Source organism: Mixophyes fleayi, chromosome 4, assembly GCF_038048845.1.
Source record: "Mixophyes fleayi isolate aMixFle1 chromosome 4, aMixFle1.hap1, whole genome shotgun sequence".
Taxonomy (NCBI): Eukaryota; Metazoa; Chordata; class Amphibia; order Anura; family Limnodynastidae; genus Mixophyes; species Mixophyes fleayi.
In genome coordinates, this window is record NC_134405.1 from 2,606,363 (window position 1) to 2,626,684 (window position 20,322).

At 45.1% G+C, this 20,322-nt stretch overlaps 1 protein-coding gene across 3 annotated transcripts in view; it reads right to left on the reverse strand.

Moving 5' to 3' along the window:
• Window positions 1–4,850: 4,850 nt before the first annotated feature.
• Window positions 4,851–20,322, reverse strand: part of LOC142150936 (phospholipid scramblase 2-like) — a 93,646-nt gene continuing 78,174 nt past the window's right edge. For all 3 annotated transcript variants that reach the window (XM_075206136.1, XM_075206138.1, XM_075206137.1), the window contains exons 7-8: window positions 18,260–18,388; window positions 4,851–5,577 (exon numbers count right to left, since the gene is read on the reverse strand). In XM_075206136.1, the coding sequence (XP_075062237.1) occupies window positions 5,524–5,577; window positions 18,260–18,388 (183 nt within the window). In that variant the 3' untranslated portion in view covers window positions 4,851–5,523. The remainder of the gene's footprint in view (window positions 5,578–18,259; window positions 18,389–20,322) is intronic.

Sequence of the window (20,322 nt, forward strand, 5' to 3'; positions counted from 1 at the left end):
AATCCCAGATTTCTTCAAATTCTGAAAAGCTTGCAAACAGATGGCTCCTCACACAGATTTTTCTGAAGCACTTTGACGTTTATTTTACTTGTCAGGATAGATAAACAGTCTTGGCAGTGTCTACAGCAAACAAATGAAACTTTCACAGCAATAAACATAATTCAATAGCCCTAAACTCTGGCTATAACTGTTAGATCCCTAACTGGTCACTGGCCACATGTTTGCAGCAGTCTCCAACACACAGATCAAACCCAGCTTTTTAAGATTCCTGTCAGGTATTGTCTGTCTGACTCCTTAATTGATTAGAACAGATGCTCCACCTGGTGTCCTGCTCTGTGTGAGCAGGTTTAACCCTCTCTGCACCTTTAGGCTGTGGTTTCCTCTATTAGACGGTAGCAAAGTGTCCCAATTGCCATATAACCGTTCCCTTAGCTTCTTCCATCTACACGAAGCGGACTCCGCAGGGAGCGCAAAACTGCTCTTTGTCATACACCCGTCCCTTTGACCCTATGTATTCCTGGCCAGTAACAGCGTAGTAAAGCTCTTTCCTGAGACTTATCCTCTCTTAAATGACCCCCACAAAGATGTGTGTATGTAGTTTCTAATATTAAAGGCACATGTACCTGCGGTATTCACAGCTGTTCAATTTTCTTTCCCTGAACAACCCCCAACCTATACAACAAATCCCCTTTAATAAAGGAATACGGCACACGTTCTGCCGGCCTGGCAACTTTCACCACATCATTCATTTTCATCACAGATCTAAATGCAGTTTCTAGGTTTGCATCATTATGTTGATCCCTAGTAAAGTCCTGCAATGAAATGAGTCTTAGAACTGGGAACCAATTGTCAGCTTCCTCTGCTGGCCCCAATGTCAGTGTCCAGGTAAATGATTGGCTCAATTTCACCTTTTGTTTCCTTGGGTTAGATCTCAGTTTTGCACATTTGCTTTGTCATTTAGGTTTATGTCACCTATAAATTCCCCACATTAGCAGCAAAGATTTTGTGGTAAACAGTTTTGCACATTTGCAAACAAACATTTGAAATAAGCAGATTTTTTTGCAATAAAAAAACAACAACTTTCTACTTTTCCCTTTGTGTTCAGAGCTTGTAACACCTTTTGCATTCAGCAAACAGTGAATGTAGTGAGGAGGTTTTGCATAACTGGATTTGTTGGCTTGGGGGACAGCAATGATCTAGCTGTCTTTTCCACATCCCACGATGACACCACTTGTGAAAAGCGTGCAAACAGATGGCTCCTCACACAGGTTTTTCTGAAGCACTTTGACGTTTATTTTACTTGTCAGGATGGATAAACAGTCTTGGCAGTGTCTTCAGCAAACAAATGAAATTTTCACAGCAATAAACATAATCCAATAGCCCTAAACTCTGGCTATAACAGTTAGGTCCCTAACTGGTCACTGGCCACTTGTTGGCACCAGTCTCCCACACACAGATCAAATCCAGCTTTCTAAACTTCCTGTCAGGCCCTGCTCTGGCTGATCCCTTAATTGATTAGACCAGGTGCTCCACCTGGTCTCCTGATGTGTGTGTGTATGTTTGTGTTTGTGTTTGTGTGTGTGTGCGCTCTCGTTTAACCCTCTCTGCACTTTTAGGCTGTGGTTTCCCAGGGAAGCCACCACTCTTTCTTCTATTAGACGGTGGCAAAGTGTCCCAATTGCCACAATTAATTAAACAGCCATCCGTGTTCATTGAGGAGGGAGGGAGCTTCCGATACTGTGAAGTATGCTATGGAGACGCCAACACCCATGTAGCTATTTATGCAAGCCACTCCGCTACCCAGTCAGCAACCTGGCTAGAGAGGGAAAGAAAAGGACACAGGAGGTGGATAACACAGAGGTCATGACTTGTCGTATACTGGACTCAGCCATCAGGCTAATGGAAAAATAGGATGACGAGTGTGACCTTATGTGTGTGGCCACAGCCAAAAATCGGAAGCGTTTGGATGCTGACAACAGGGCTGAACTGAGAGGGATGATGATGATAATTTCCACTCTCAGAGGGTGGAAGTTGGGAGTATACATCATGATTGTTTACAAATTGTTGAAGAAAATTTTTCTCCAAGTCAGATCTTATTGACACCGTGTTGAATCCTACTGACCCTACTCTGTGTGTTGATGGGAGTTTCAACAGACCTGAGATAGTTTTGAGTTCTGAGATGTTTTACAGTCAGAATACGCACTAGTCACTGACAATGAGGTAATGAAACCTAAGTCATAACCTCCTCCACACACAGATGGCAGAACTGTAAATATATACAGAGACCCAGGTATGCTATTAGTGCAGTCCATGATTTTGGGGTCTTATGGAAAATTATAAAATTTCTCATATCGTGAGGTAATGACAGAGGTGATAAAGTAGGATTGTCAGCAGCAAAAAATGGGTTAAAAGAACAGAAATTTGAAATAATGACTGTAACTGTAATCCCTGACGAGAACATTTTAATTGCTATGCACCAAATTTGTTCTCCACTAAAGTTCATCAGGCGGTAGCATGGAGAATATGAAACAGACCACACAGGTTTGTGGTGCAGTGAGGATGGTAAGCCTGTTACACCAAAAACTTTATACCCTGCTTTAGCACAACTTAGTCATGGTTTAAAACACTTATCAAAGACTGATATGGCTCAATTGCATAGGGCCTTGGAATGCTCCAGGAATCTCTACACTACAGAACCAGCACACCTCCGAGCTACAGAGGGACACTTCCAGGTAATCCAACTCCCAGTGATAAGAAGGTTACAAATTGTTTTGGTTTGTGTAGATTGATTCTCTGGTTGGATAGAAGCGCAGTCAGTAGTCACAGCCACAACTAACATAACTGCAGAGAAGATCAGGAGTTTGTATGCAGGGATGTGTTACCACAAGTTATATCCTCAGACCAAGGTACACATTTCACAGGTAAAGTGTTATCACACAGCTAATGTGTGATCTAATGGGCATAAAACAAGTTACACACCTCATACCATCCACAAGCAAGTGGAAAGGTTGAAAGGTAAGACTAAATTGATTAACATTATGAAGGGAACTGGATTAGCATGGCCTGAGGCATTGCTCCGTGTGTTACACAGATTTAGGATCACACCCAGAGAACCCTGGTATATTTCACCTTATGATACTCTTTTTAGGAAACTCCCTAATGTTGCAATGGTCCCCTTGCCAGCCTTACCTACAGAAACTGACTTCACTATTAAGTACTTGGCTAAAGTGAGCAAACAAATAAGGCAGATTCATGATGTGCTGCTTTCTACTAACATGACATGACCAGAACCTAAGAGTAACATCTTACAAAATGGAACATTTTAAATGGTACAAAGCCGCCCCAAGCCATAAGTTATGGGGTCTCATTTGTGCCTCCCAGGGGGCTGTATTTTGTGTTTGGAAAAGGGGCTTGGTTCCCCACTGGGGTAATGGGATCATTTTGATGGCTAGGTGCAGGTATTGGATGTCAGGTATAGTACAATATATAGTAATAGGTCTTGTTGTCTTATAGATCATTTATATGATAGTGAGATGCCGACCTATACTACTTGGTGCATTATGCAGGCATGGAAGGAAAATGATTAAAATAGGACTGAATATCCAGCATTTTAAGAGAATTTTGGAAGAAGCGACATAGTAGGACAGGTAAATTAGGAGATACCAGAGGTATGAGAGGGTGGAATTACGATAGAGTTGTGTGAGTAATCTATCAGGGGTACAAGATGGAGTCCAGCAGCCATTACTGTACTTATATCAATTTGGTTTTTTTTAAGAATTATGTTTTGCAAGAGATGAATATGTTAATGTGCTTCATGTTTTATGCTTCTTGGAATGTGCTTATACAGCCGTACTGTCTTATACCAGTGATTAATTAGAAACATTGATAAGAGAATTAGTGTCTCTAAACCTCAGAGATAGGGCCTCATTTTAACATGTGGTCAGGGGGGCACATTCTTTGAGTAGAGGAGCACGTAATTAATAGTTATCCAATCAGTGTAAATGAGAAGCTAAACACCCCTCTGGATAAGGGTGCCAAGATCACTGCTTATAAAACATATGTGTTATCATTACCTTCTGATCTGGTGAGATCAATAGCTTGCAACACATAACAAAATCATAAACAAAATCCTAGCCGTCTGGCTACTAGCCAACACAGTGTAGTGCACTCTCAAGAGTGAGGGGCCCAATGTCCCTCACTTTAAATCAAACAAGTGGCACTCACAGCACAAATGGCTGCTTCTCCCAGGAGTCCCCTGATCTCCTCCCCAGACAGTGAGGGACTGAGAGACCAGGGCTGGAGCCTTTTATAAGCCCCACACAGGTGTGTGGATCTGCAGACTCCCAGCAGAGTAATCAGGACAAACACCCGGACTGGGCCTCTTGTATGGAGCCCACTCTACTCTCTCCATACAAAACACCAGGGACCCATTACCAACTATTCCTGAAGCTGCGAAACCAAATGAGAAGCTTTTCCTCAGATACAATCTAACTGGTCTTTAAAATACAAACGACAGGAACCTGGGACTTATGTACCTGCCATTTACCTCTTGCCCAGGGTTTCTGTCACAATATATATATATATATATGTGTGTGTGTGTGTGTGTGTGTGCATGTTTACTTGTGTCATGGTGTGAACACAATTATTATATTTTGAAAGCTAAAATATCGCCCTTTCTTTCCAGGCCCTCTGGCGCTCTCAGACCGTGAATACACTTTTTTATTTGGGTCCCTGTAAATAGAACAAACTGTTGATTAACATTTGTGAATTGCTCAGTTCCCTGTTTCAATGACTTTTACCGATAGTCGCCGTGGAGAAGTCAGCTCATTATGATGTAAGGAAATGATATGTTTAAGAAACATCACAGCCCAATGTGGCATTTTATTCTGAAACAAGTATTATATGATTACATAGAGAAGCAGTGTATACAGTCCACACGTAATGTTCTGTCTTCTTCAGAAACCTTGGAAGATCATTTATTAGTGATATCAGCACTGGACGGAAGTACAAAGTGATCAGAGGGTCCATCACCATGATACAAACTCTACCAGGCCCTGTATGATGATTGGTGAACATGTCTTTACCATCCCATAATTATGTCTATAATGTAGGTTATTGTGCATTTATTTTAAAAAATATAGTTTGATATACTTGTTCATACAACTCTCTCCCAACGCAGTTCACGATTCATAACGGCAGAAATGTGATTACGTATGTATACACTCATTTGTTATTATTATTATGAATATATGCGAGTCCATATGCGTTTTAGAGAAGGAAAGCTTATGATCCTACATAGAGCGCTTTATTTAACCTACTGAATATTGAATATTGTTATTGCATTTTATATATAGGGCACTTGAATGCAACGTAAAACAATTGACATTATCCTGACCTTATCCTGACACTTCCATCTGATCTTATCTATGACATTTATATTCCTTTGTTGGTGTGACGTCAGCAGAAGTGGGTGGGTTGTTGGATGAGGTCACAGTGATGTCATAATCCTGGATCACCCTCCTCTTAGCTCCTCCTCTGTCTGGCTACACGCTTCCTCTCAGACAAAATCAGCGCGTCCTGCAGAACAGAAAGGTGTAAATTTATATCACAATCCATCTCTACCGGTCACTGCCTCTTAACAGCATCACATTAATTATCACATAATTCCAAGCAAAGAAAAGGAAGACACCATGTTGTTATTCAGCCTACATACAAGGACTTCTGTGCTGTTCAAAAGGTCAATTCCGTAACCTCTAACATATATTTCTTATCACAAATGAAAACGTATTATCTCTACACGTTGCTGTGGTGCTTTGTCATGGTGACCAGTCCACTCCTTCTTCTGGAGAGAGTGCCACCAGCTCCAATACAGGGTGACATGACACACCAGTATCCAGTTCAGTTTCTGTATGGATCTGAAAATGAAATGACCCTTAATATTCATTGTCAGTTTTGTCTGTAACTTGTATTAGTTCTCTATTAAGTGCTGGCAGAATGTTTCTGATAACCTGTTGTTAGGACTTACCTGGACAGGATTTATGTGTCTTTATGACAATATTTGTGGTGTAATAATGAGTTGTGCAGTGGTAGTCCTCTACTGTTTCTGATGACACCAGAATTAGTGGGATGAAGATGTTGGTTGCTGTCCACCTGGTCCAGGTACAAGTCTTCCAGAAGGGTTGCAGTTTGTCAAACTTGGTCTCCTTTTCTGGACACATGCATGGTTGCAGTAGAGGTCTCTCCTGTGTCCTTGCTCCTTGATGTCTTCTCTGACCTTCAGTTCACTCTCTTACTTATTCTCAGTTTATGAGTCTTTTCTTTCTTAGACGTTTCCTTACCTTATGCCTCCAAGCTGAAACACTATTTCCAGTGGCTCACACTGTCTCGTCCATCCTGGCTATGGACCGCTGTTCTTCTTTCCCGTCCCAGATGTGGAACATTGTTCTTCTTTCTGGTCCCGGTTGTGGAATGCTGTTCTTCTTTACTGTCCCGGCTGTTACTTAGCAGCAGGGATGCTACTCAGCCTCTTTTTTCTCTGCTAGTCAGCCAGGACGCTATGTATTCTGATTACAGTCATGTGACTGAAATCAGCAATTACTTTGGGGGGCTTGCCTCCAATCGATCACTCATAGGCCCTCATTGATTTAAGTGACAGGGAGGGTTTAGCCTCCCTGACGGTTATAGAGTTCTTGTCACACGGCGCTTATTCGGCTTCCATGAACAGAGACGAAGACATTCACCCGTGCCTCATTAAGCAGACCTCAAGCCTTTAGTCCTGATCTGCACATGTGCAGACTGAGTACCTGTCTGCTTTTGGCAAGATTCCTATTGGTTCCTGGTTCTGGCTCTAAACTTGAAAAGGCACCTCCTCCCTTTCCTCTGGGCCTGTTGATCAAGTTACCTGTCTGATTAGGTTCCTACCTATTCTGTGTGCTCTTACCTGGATCGTCAGTGCCTCTGCTGTGTGTCGCTGTTTCACTGGCTATACTGCTCAAGCTGCACCTGTCTCCGCTGTGTTGCTGTTCTGCAAGCTATACGGCTCAAACTGCACCTGTCTCTGCTGTGTTGCTGTTCTGCGAGCTATACTGCTCAAGCTGCACCTGTCTCCGCTGTGTTGCTGTTCTGCGAGCTATACTGCTCAAGCTGCACCTGTCTCCGCTGTGTTGCTGTTCTGCAAGCTATACGGCTCAAACTGCACCTGTCTCCGCTGTGTTGCTGTTCTGCGAGCTATACTGCTCAAGCTGCACCTGTCTCCGCTGTGTTGCTGTTCTGCGGGCTATACTGCTCAAGCTGCACCTGTCTCCGCTGTGTTGCTGTTCTGCGAGCTATACTGCTAAAGCTGCACCTGTCTCCGCTGTGTTGCTGTTCTGCGAGCTATACTGCTCAAGCTGCACCTGTCTCTGTTGTATTGCTGTTTCACAGGCTGCTGCTACACGGGCCGTGCTGCTCAAGCTGCTACTACACGGGCCGTGCTGCTCAAGTTACATCTGACCCTATCATGTCACCCCTCCGGATTGCATTACTCAAGCTTCATCTACTCCGCATTTGCCTCTGTGGCTCAGTGGCATTACAGGTGGTATCATCTAGCTGCTTGTTCTTATCTCCTCCTGCTGGCTGAACTGTTCCTATTCATCTAAGCATATTAAGGCATTACATGGTATCTTACCCTTACTGCATCTCCTGTGACTACATTGCTGTCTGGACTGTTACTTGTACCTCCGATGTTGTGCTGCCTTATTGTGGTCCCATATACCTGCTGCATTACCATCTCTACCCTGTTGCTGGACTGTTCATGCTATCGCTATATTTGAATATATCGATTATATCTCTATTGTATTCATTCATACGATATTGCCGGTGGCACTGCTCACCTTGTACTACGTTCCTAATGTCAATATACTGAAACTCTCCTGTTTATCCTCCAGTCATCATTAAATCGCTGATTGTACTTTTATCCTGCATCTGTGGTCTATTCGCCGTCTGGGTGTAGAACTACTACATTACCAGTGTGCCTACATAACACCTGTTACCATCACTCCCCGGGGACTCCGTCCAACACCCCTGGTAGGGACCGCGACCTGCGGGCGAACGCCGCTGAGTCCAAGTCACCTTGCGGTGACCACTGGTGAAAACCATTTGCCCGTTAGACTCCGCGCCCTGCTAGGGGTAACATCTGTTGGGCGGATTCAAGAGTCCAGAATACCAAACCGTGACAGTTCTTGCCCTGCATTATTCGTGAAATCTCCTGTGTTACTAAAATCTATAGACTCTGATTGTCTGCCTTCTACTGACCCTGCTTGTTACTGGATTCTCCTTGTCTGCTGCCCGTCTCAACCTTTGTCTGGTTTCTGGACCATCCCTGCTCACTGCCCTTATTTTAATTTTGACCTTTTGGCTTGTCTACGATTATTCTTGCTCTCTACCTGCCCTAGATAATTTGCTTCATTGGTGGTTTACCCTCTGTATACCGTGTGCTGTACTCCCAGTCACTATACATCTTTGCTATCTGGTACCTTTGATAAACTTTTACTACTTTGAGTTTAAGTCCTGGGGGCATCTGATTACCTGTGAGAACATCTCGCTCTATGAGAACGACTGCTTGTTATATAGGTGAAGACCTCGCATTCGTTCTGTTCTAACAGTTTATGATGGTATCAGTGGGGGCTGCATAAGTCTTCCCATCACTTCACACTATAACTACAACCAATTATCTCTTGCTCTTCTCTTCTCCACAGCTTCTATTGTCTCCTAAGCTCTCCACTATAGGCTCCACTCTCTTCCAATTGCTTTAGTCTAATTACAATGGCTACTTTTTTTCACAGATCTTCTCTTTTCCATTGCTTCTCACTTCTCAGTGACACTTTCCTCTTCATGGCTCCTCACTTCTTCATAGCTCTTCTCTTTAAGACAGCTTCTCTGTTTTCCGGGTCTCCGGTCTTCTCCACTGTGCTCCCATCTCAATGGCTCCTCAATCTTTCTCTCTTCCAATCTCCTCCCTATCTCCGTTGTTCTCTGTGTCTCCGTTCTTCTCTGTGGCTCCTATCTCTTCCCAGAACCTCACATTCTAACTGCAATGACTCCTCTCTCCTCCACTGCTCCTCTATGCTCTTCAGCCGCATGTGAGAAGTCTATGCAACACTCACTATTCTATGGGGGAGATTCAATTATCAGCGATGTGGCACGCGGACACTGCGCTGTGCATGTTGCTGGCGATTGCGGTTGGAACTTCACTCATTTTTCATGCGAGCGAGGATTCAAGCCATAACATTGGCGCCAGGTGTCACAGCGGACATTCCGGAGACACCTCGCGTCTAATTTAATCTCCCCCTAAATTGCTGGTTATCTATTTGGGGTTAATTTGTAAAGCATTTAATGCTATTGCTTCGCACTTAGCAAGGAACCCCTTCACTGCACCCAACTCCTCCCCGTGGACTGCATAAGCTTCTGCACTTCCCCAAATAACTGCCAGCCCGCTGGGCACTATGTGTGCTATGGTGGAGGTCAAGGCGCACAGGAAGACAAGAGCTGATTTTCCACTGTGACTCTATCAGTTCACTCTTTGCAAATGTTCTGTAATAAAGGGGCTTCATTATTCCTTATATTACACAAGACTTCCTAACGAACACTGTGATAAGTGATAAGATTTCACCGATTATAATTATTAAGCCATTACGTCACTGCAAACACAGATCATTTTTATAGGAGTTTATGTCTATATTAACATCACTTGTGTATAATATACAATATAATATACAGCATACACCTGTCTTCCCTTTTATCTTCCTGCAAAAATACATGACCCCATTGTCACTGGCAGGAAAAGTTCTGGAGATGAGTGTGTTACGTCTCACAGGAGATTCCTATCAGTCAGTGTTAGCGCTGACCTTCCCAAGGTGCGGAGTCTATCGAACCCCCTGGTCTTCACCAAGAACCGCTGCAAGGCAGGATGGGTTTTGCTGACGGAGGTCCGCAGGTGTTAGCCCACTGACATAATAGGTGATAGACGGTAGGTAAGAGATCCGACAAGATCAGGAGACTCTGTAGCGATAGTGTAGTACAACAAAGCAGGGCAGGATTAGTTAGCTGAAGAGGTACAGCACACACAGAGGAATCCTAAGCCGTACTCAGTGAAACACCGGGTCGGATACACTGAAGAAACACCGTACTCAGGAGAGTCGCCGGGTTGGATAAACTGGTGCGCAGACAGCGGAGTAGTCAGTAAGACAGCTGGGTTGGATACACAGGAGTGCAGGCGGCTGAGCAATCCATATGGATAGCCGGGTCGGATACACAGGTACACAGGCAGCAGAGTAATCAGTATGGATAGCCGGGTCGGATACACAGGTACACAGGCTGCAGCGTAGTCAATATGGATAGCCGGGTCAGATACACAGGAACACAGGCAGCAGAGTAGTCAATATGGATAGCCGGGTCAGATACATTGGAACACAGGCAGCTGCGTAGTCAATAAAGATAGCCGGGTTGGATACGCATGAACACAGGCAGCAGAGTAGTCAGTATGAATAGCCGGGTCGGATACACAGGTACTCAGGAAGCAGAGTGGTCTGCATGGATAGCTGGGTCGGATACATAGGTACACATGCAGCATAGGATCCAGGAGCAGAGGTTTAACCAACCAAAAGGTCATACACAGGGAAACATCAGAAGGCAGCACAGGATGCACAGGGACAGCCAGACACCAAGAGGTAACCTGTTGCTCTGACACAGGCAGTGTGTCAAATCATTTTAGATACAGGATAAGTAAATTCAAATTTCCCGCCCCTGTGTCACATGACGGCAGCCGCACGTCGCATGTCCGGAAGAACAGACCGATGATTGAGATCGGGAACAGGAGCAAGGACAGGTAAGTATCTTACAGCACCCCTCCCCTTAGGGATGGACTCCCTGACACCCTATGAGGCTTACGTTGAAATTTTTTATTTAAGCTTTTTAAGTGATCAGGAGCAAGGAGATCTCTAACGGGAATCCAGGCCTACTCTTCAGGACCATAACCCTTCCAATCGACCAAGAATTGCAACGAGCTTCTGGAGATACGAGAGTTTAGGATTTCGTTAATCTCATACTCTTGGTCTTGTATGGAGAGCGGGAAGCTTATTGGAAAAAGAAAACTTAACAAGTGGTTTCAGAAGGGCACGTGAAAAACATTAGGAAATTTTACAGTGGGAGGTAGCCACCGGTTTGGTGACCTCTGAGATTTTGAAGGGACCAATGAAACGCGGAGTGAATTTCCTGGAAGGGACCGGAAGGCAAAGGTTCAGAGTGGACAACCACACTTTATCACCGGGCAAGAGTAGAGGAGCAGGTCATCTCTTTATATCATAGGATTTTTTACTTAGAGTAAAGGTTTGAAACAATCTGCGTTTGATTTGAGCCCACCTGGAAGAAAAAGTTTGTAAAAGAGAATCCACAGCAGGAACTCCGGATGGAGGTAAATCATGAAATGAGGGCAGTATAGGATGAAATCCCTGAAGAGCAAAGAAAGGAGAGACCACAGCAGAATCATGACTATGGTTATTATGGGCAAATTACGCCCAAGGTAACAGATCCACCCAATCGTCATGCTTGACCGAAATACAACATCTGAGGAATTTCTCGAGTTCCTGATTGGTTATTTCAGTCAGCCGATTAGTTTGGGGATGAAAAGCAGACAAAAGTTTAATTTAATCCCACAAACATGACAGAAAGCTCTCCAAAATTTTGCCACAAACTGAGTTCCGCAGTCAGAAACTTTACGTCCAGACAACCGTGAAGACGAAAGACTTCTTCTATAAATAGCTGAGTCAGAATAGAGGCAGACGGTAGACCCTTTAAAGGAACAAAATGGGCTGCATGGGAAAGGTGGTCAGTAGTAACCCATACCTCGGACAATCCTTTGAAACAGGGCAAATCAAATATGAAATCCATAAAGGGATGAGTTCAAGGACGATCAGGAATGGGAAGTGGATGCAAAAGCCCATAGGGAGATTGTCGAGGAACTTTATTTTGTGCACAAGTAGAGCATGCAGCTGCAAAATCCTCCAGATCAGACTGTAAAGAAGGACACCAATAACCATGAGATATTAGTTCCTTGGTCTTCTTAGTACCGTAATAACCAACAAAACCTGAAGCATGAGTCCACCTGAGAAGTTTGGGACACAGATGAAGAGGAACAAAAGCTTTCCTGCGGCGAATACTAAGGTGAGTAGGAGTGGAAGACATAATACATTCTGGATCAAGGAAAGGTCTTCTAGAATACAAATCCTCGGAATCGGTAGAATCAAAGGAACAAGAGAGGGCATACTCTTTTTGCTTTTGGAACCAGGCCTGAATTTGATAATCATATCGAAATGAGAAAAAAATAATGACCACCTCGACTGCTGAGAATTCAGACAGGATGCAGATTGTGGATATAAAATATTTTTATGATCCGTGTAGACAGTTATAGGAAATATGGCCTCCTCCAAGTGGTGTCTCCTTTCTTCTAGGGCCAATTTCATATCGAGAAGTTCCCTATACCATAATTTCTCTCCGCAGAAGATAATCTTCAAGAGAAGAAGCCACACAGACAAAGTTTCCCCGAGGCGTTCTTTTGACATAATATGGCTCCAACACCGATAGAGGAAGTGTCCACTTAAAGGAAAAAGGGAAAAGTGGAATCAGACTCGCTTTCTTAAGTGAAGTAAAGGTCTCAACAGCCTCAGGAGGTCAAAGTTTAGAATTGGCGGATTTTTTGTTAATGCGGTAATGGGCTCCACCAAGGAGAAAAAACCCTTAATGAACTGTTTGTAGTAATTAGAAAACCCCCAAAAACACTGAATCACCTTAAGTCCCACAGGCTGGGACCACTCCAATATCGCCTTAAGCTTCTCAGGGTCCATTTGAAGACCAGAGCCTGAAACTGCAACATTTTTCCAATTTGCAGTATTGTCAGAGCCAATCAAGAAAGATAGAAACTTGCTTTTGATGAGAAATGATATCCGAAGAAAATATAAGTATATTGTCCAAGTATATTACCACAAATTGGTAAAAAATATCTGGAAAAAATTAGTTGATAAAGTTTTGGAACAACATGGAATCACTGCATAGCCCAAAGGGCATAACCAAATAATCAAAATGTCCATCATGAGTATTAAATGCAGTCTTCAATTCATCACCTTGATTGATACGGATTAAATTATATGCACCTCTGAGATCCAGCTTAGAGAATACTGAGGCCCCTCTAATTCTATCAAATAACTCAGAAATTAAAGGCAAGGGTATTTATTCTTCACGGTGATGAAGTTAAGACCCCTGTAATCAATACAGGGACAGAGACCACCATCTTTCTTTTTAACAAAAAAGAATCCGACCCGGCAGAAGGGGAAGATTTCCTTATAAAACCTCGCTTTAGATTATCCTGAATACAAGCAGACATGGCCTGAGACTCAGGCAGTGACAGCCGGTAGACTCACCCAGAGGTGGCATTTTGTCCGTCAAGTGTTCTATGCTGCAGTCCCAGGGTCTGTGAGGAGGTAACTTTGTAGCCACCTTTTCACAGAATGCATCAGAAAAGGAGCTGTATTGTGGAGGAATATCGGAGGATGCCTTGTATACAGAAGAGGTAGCCCCAAGGCCATTTCTACCTTTAGAAGACATCGAAAGTGACAAGCGGGTCCCCAAGCAAGTACTTCGGCCTTATGCCAGTTCAAATTAGAAGAATGAAGTTTAAGCCAAGGAAGGCCTAGAACCAACAGATTCATAGCCTCAGGAATAACCATGAACGAAATGATCTCCTTATGCAAACCTCTCATCTGAAGAGAAAGGTTGATAGTACGTTTCCTAATAGATCCTCCTACAATCCTGCTACCATTTATGGCGGTAATAGCAATGAGAGCAGGAAGATAAAGCGGTTTGTTGTATTATTGAAGGAGAGCCTTGGTGGAAAAATTGGAATCTGACCTTTCGGGAGCCTGTTAGGCCCTGTCGTTTAACCAGCCATTTAGGACAATTGCCCAAAATGTGACCAGGTTCTTCACAGTATAGACATAAATGGTTCTTGAAAAGTCTCTCTTTTCTCCTCCTGAGAGAGATGAGCTCTCCCCAATTGCATAGGTTCCTTTAAAGGTACTTAGGATTCTGAAAGTGAGGGGCCAAAGAAAACCCTGATCGGCGGGATATCTCCTTCTCTTGACTGCGTTCCCGGAAACGTATGTCAATCTGGTTACACAGAGAAATTAACGTGTTCAAAGAGGAAGGGGGTTCACAACCAGCTAATTCATCTATGATCCGATCCGAAAGACCTTGCCAAAATGTGGCCACAAGAACTTGATTGTTCCAGCAAAGTTTGGCTGCCAAGGCACAGAGCTGAACAGCGTATTGACCTAGAGATATAGTCCCTTGCAAAGGTGCAGAATACCTGAGGCCACGCTGGAGACCCATCCTGGTTCATCAAAGATACGCCTGAAAGTTTCCAAGAAGTTGGTACAATTATGTAAAATGGGATCATCGCTTTCCCACAAGGGGGATGCCCAGCCTAGAGCTTGTCCAAATAAAAACAAGATAATATAAGCCTCCTTAGTTTTCTTCGTAAGAAAAATTTCTGTTTGCAATTCAAATTGTATGGCGCATTGGTTTATAAAACCACGGCAAGCTTTAGGATCTCCATTAAATTTAGGAGGATTTGGGATCTGAAGTTGAGAAATTGACAGAGCAGAAGCTGCCGAACTTGGCACAGGAAAAGAAGGAAGCGGTGGAGGAGAAGGAGGAGAAGGTGGCGTAGTCACCTGTGAGAAAGACCCAGTAAAAATTGTATTAGTTGGGCCTGATTCATTTCTTGTTCCTCCACCCGCGCGGCAAGATGCTACAAAAAATCCCTGGCTAAGGGGTTACCGGATCTGTCCATCAAAGTGTGGTCAGACCAAACTGTAACAGCTTACGGGAGATTCCTATCAGTCAGTGTTAGCGCTGGCTCTCCCAAGGTGCCGAGTCTAATGAACCCCCTGGTCTTCACCAATAACCGCTGCAAGGTGGGATGGGTTTGCTGCTGGAGGTCCACAGGTCGTGGCCCTTGGGTTAGCCCACTGACATAATAGGTGATAGACGGTAGGTAGGAGATCCAGCAGGATCAGAGAGTGCAGACTCTGTAGCGGCAGTGTAGTACAGCAAAGCATGGCAGGACTGAATAAAAACACCACACTCAGGGGAGTCGCCGGGTTGGATACACTGGTGCTCAGACAGCGGAGTGGTCTGTAGGACAACCGGGTCAGATACACAGGAGCACAGGCAGCTGAGCAGTTAGTATGGATAACCGGATCACAGACAGCAGAATAGTCAGTATGGATAGATGGGTCGGATACACAGGTACACAGGAAGCAGAGGATCCAGGAGCAGAGGTCTAACCAGCCAAACGGTCATAGTGGTAACTTGCTGCTCTGACACAGGCAGTGTCAGAGCATTCTAGTTATAGGAGAAGGAAATTCAAATTCCCGCCCCTGTGTCACATGACTGCAGCCGTGCTCCACCCACCCGGAAGAACAGAGCAGTGACTGAGATCGGGAACAGGAGAGAAGACAGGTAAGTCTCTTACAGAATGGTATAGGTAAGGATGGTACCAGAAACATTTCTGGAAATGAGTGATGTGGGTGAGGATGGGACTTGGAAACTTTGTGGAGATGATTGGTGGAGGTTAGCATGGTACCAGGACAGTTCTCAAGATGATTGATAAAGGGGAGGGTGGGACCAGAAATATTTCTGGAGATGAGTGGTATAGGTGAGGGTGGTGCCCGAAACGTTTCTGGAGATGAGTATTATAGGTGAGGGTAGTGCCCGAAATCAGGGCCGGATTAAGGGAATGGAGGCCCCTGGGATAAGGGGGCCTCCATTCCCCCGTGATCCGAGCTGCCAGCGCCCCCCCCCCCCCTTGATCCGAGCTGCCTGAGCCCCCCCCCCCCCCTGCACTTACCCCCTTTTCCGGCGCACTGTGCGCTCTTTACTGAGGAGATCTCGTGAGAGTGAGACTCACGAGATCTCCTCAGTAAGGAGACTACAGCGCGCCGGGGAAGGACCGCAGTGACCGATCAATACTGCTGCTGAGCACTTTCAAGGGCCCCCTGGATGCCATAGGCCCCTGGGCTGTAGCCCAATTAGCCCTATGGTTAATCCGGCCCTGCCCAAAATGTTTCTGGAGATGAGTGTTATAGGTGAGGGTGGCACCCAGAACGTTTGTGAAAATGAATGGTATATGTGAGGGGCTGGTACTAGGAAGATTTGTGCAGATGAGTAGTATAGGTGAGGCTGGTACTAGGAACATTTCTGAAGATGAGTGGTATAGGTGAGGGTGGGTCCAGGAACATTTTTGGGTTGCAACATTTAAATAAAAAATATTTCCAGGAACATTTTTGGAGATGAATGGTCTAGGTGAGGGTGGTATCAAGAACGTTTCTGGAGATGAGTGGTATAGGTGAGGGTGGTACTGTAACACCTTCAGGGGAACGGAACAGATGCACACAGATATCTTACCTTGTTCACGATGGACCACCTACCATCTGCTTTGTATTCACCCCAGCCTCTGTTCGACTCAACACCGTCTTCAGTGAGGGTCTGACTCCTGGATCCTACAGGGCTGTACACTAAACAAGACAGACAGGTGGCAAAGAAAACAACATGCAGTACATTACGGGCCAGCGACCACCTCACCAATCGTCACCGTCCTTCTTTTATTAACCTGGAAACTGATCGCTTCAGCTTCTTCTCACCTGTCCTGGGCCATTCATGTCCGTCTGTACGCAACCAACGCAACCACTCTGGAGGCCTCTGCCTATAGCCTGAACACTGGCTTTTAAGCCTGCTTCTCTTGGACCTCAGGACTTTGGGTGCCCTTCCGGACTGGATGGAGGGGTCTCGTATGCTGCTTTCACAGCAAAATGCCTACACTTACTAGAGAGCAGACGTCCCACTAAATCAAGGGCCTGGCGCCCTACTAACTGAATAGGACCTAGTGCTCTCCTACGCCAACCAGGGCTTAGCACCCTCTCAAGCTATCAGGCTTGAGTGCCACTAACTAAAAGGGCCTGCCGCACAATCACAATTATTGGGCCTTCTGTCCAGCCTAACTTAAGGTCTGATGCCTCACTAACCTTACACCCTACTATAACCTAGCTTAACTATGGGCCTTTCACCCAGCCTAACTATGGGCCTTGCGCTCCCCTCTATAGCTAGGGGCCTTGTTCCCCAAATGACTACCTATAGGACCTTATGCCCTTCTATCTAAAGGGCCTTGTGCCCTTCTAACTATCTGTGGACCGTCTGCCCAGCAACCAATTAATGGGCTGGTGCCCACTAATCTATCCTACCTATGGACCTTCAGCTTTGTGTCCGACCTAACAAGAAGCAATTATACTTACCTGCTCCATGCAGGATGCTCAAATTGTGCCCGGCATCTTTGGATCTTCCAGACCCTCCAGCCGCCAGTGCCTGTTCACCTGTTCGGTGAGCTGGTCTCCGCTGTCTTATTGGTGGGGGCACTCTTAGCCCTTACAAGAGCTCCCCACCATTGTTCTTTTCTTCTGCTTGAGCTCTGCATCTTTCATCATCTTCTCGTGGCAGGGTAGCTCCTAGCCCTTACAAGGTGTCCCTACCACCGACATCTTCTCTGCTACCACGATATCCTCTGCTTCTGGCTCTGAAGTCGTACTGAATTTAAGATGGCGGCGCTCAGCGGCTTATATAGCTGCTGGCACGTCGCTGTGGTGACGTGGCAAGCCTGATTGGCTTGCCGCGGCACCAGACGTTGCCAGTAGGTGAGCACTGATTGGCTCGCCGACTGGGCCAATAGAGGGGCAGCCGCCACGACTGAAAGGAGCTCACCAAACGATGAAGTTCCCGGTGAACCCTTCACAGTACTAGGAACATTTCTAGACATGAGTGACGTGGGTGAGGATGGGACTTGAAAAGGTTATGGAGATGATTGGTGGAGGTTACGTGGAAATGAGTGGTGTGGATGCTAGTTGGACCAGGAAATTGATTGACATATAGAATAATCACACCCATCTCTCCCCAATAATACCTTTCTAGATAGAAAGATATGATTTCTTTCTATCCATGTACTCCTGTATTCTCTCTATATACTCACAGTAGTCTGTACCTCAATCTAAATCCCATTTCTTTATCATCCTTGTAATAGTACTTCACCATCTCTCCTCCTCCAGCATAGAAGAGGTGACACTGACCCCATAACTACACTTATTTATGTGACTTCAGCCAGTCAACAGGTTGTCCTTACCAGGAAGAAGCAGGTCGCCAGTATGGTGGCTTTCACCGTCACCTCCAGATCCATCGGGAAAGACGCCATCATCTGGTTATTTTCACACTTGATTATCCCCACAACACATTCACCATCTCTTGACTTCACCTATGGAACCAAGTTTTTACCATATTATAGTAGTCTCACAGCTGCCTTCTGTCTGTGTCACTCTACAGGGGGAGGGACAGACTCATAGCTCCCTTCTGTCTGTATCACTGTGTCACCCTGCAGGGGGAGGGAAAGACTCATAGCTCCCTTCTATCTGTGTCACTGTGTCACTCTACAGGGGGAGGGACAGACTCATAGCTCCCTTCTGTCTGTGTCACTGTGTCACCCTGCAGGGGGAGGGAAAGACTCATAGCTCCCTTCTATCTGTGTCACTCTACAGGGGAGGGACAGACTCATAGCTCCCTTCTATCTGTGTCACTGTGTCACCCTGCAGGGGGAGGGACAGACTCATAGCTCCCTTCTGTCTGTATCACTGTGTCACCCTGCAGGGGGAGGGGCAGACTCACAGCTCCCTTCTATCTGTGTCACTGTGTCACCCTGCAGGGGGAGGGACAGACTCATAGCTCCCTTCTGTCTGTATCACTGTGTCACCCTGCAGGGGGAGGGGCAGACTCATAGCTCCCTTCTATCTGTGTCACTGTGTCACCCTGCAGGGGGATGGAAAGACTCATAGCTCAAGGCTCGGTGCTAGGTCCTCTGCTGTTCTCTATCTATACCGCTTCTCTTGGAAATCTAATAAGTTCCTTTGGCTTTCAGTATCATCTCTATGCGGATGATACCCAAATCTATCTATCCTCTCCTGATATCTCGACATCTGTGTTGTCCCGTGTAACTGACTGTCTTTCTGCCATTTCATCTTGGATGTCCTCTCGTCAACTCAAACTAAATCTTTATAAAACAGAGTTAATAATATTCCCACCCGCCAACAAGAGCATACCTGACATTTCTATCTCTGTTGATAACATGACCATAAATCCCACCCCACAAGCTCGCTGCCTAGGTGTAATCCTTGATTCACGCCTATCCTTTGTTCCCCACATTGACTCTATATCTAAATCATGTTACATACATCTAAAGAACATTTCCAGAATCCGCACATATCTCACACAAGACACTGCTAAAACCTTAATTCATGCACTAATCATCTCCCGCATTGACTATTGCAATTCCCTCCTTACTGGTCTTCCCAAAAACAGACTCAAACCCCTAAAATCTATTTTACATGCTTCGGCAAGACTGATTTTCCTTGCAAATAGCTATTCCTCTGTTGAATCACTCTGTATGTCTCTACACTGGCTGCCTGTCTTCTACCGAATCCAATATAAAATACTTTTACTAACCTACAAGGCCATCAACAAAGCTGCACCAACATACATCTCCTCTCTTGTCTCAAAATATCTCCCAACTCGGCAACTCCGTTCTGCAAAAGATCTGCGTCTCTCATCCACCCTCATTACATCCTCCCATTCCCGGTTACAGGACTTTTTTCGGGCTGCACCCACTCTATGGAACTCTCTCCCTCGCACAATAAGACTCTCCTCTGTTCTACAAACTTTCAAGCGTTCTCTGAAAACCTACCTATTCAGACAAGCTTATAATATTCCTCAACCACCATCTTAACCTCACTACCTTTAGCCTGTTACACAATTTCACACAAGACAACTACCCCCGGACCAACATTGTTGTGTGACAGGATCATTTAGCTTATGAGTCACCCTACCTTTGCAGTCTGGCTGGGCCAAGATGCAAAATGTATACTTAACCTCATGTGTCAATCTCCCATTGTCCCATAGATTGTAAGCTTGCGAGCAGGGCCTTCTCACCTCTTTGTCTGTTTTACCCAGTTTGTTTATTAGTTTATTACGTTTGTCCCCAATTGTAAAGCGCTACGGAATATGTTGGCGCTATATAAATAAATGATGATGATGATGATGATAGCTCCCTTCTGTCTGTGTCACTGTGTCACCCTGCAGGGGGAGGGACAGACTCATAGCTCCCTTCTATCTGTGTCACTGTGTCACCCTGCAGGGGGA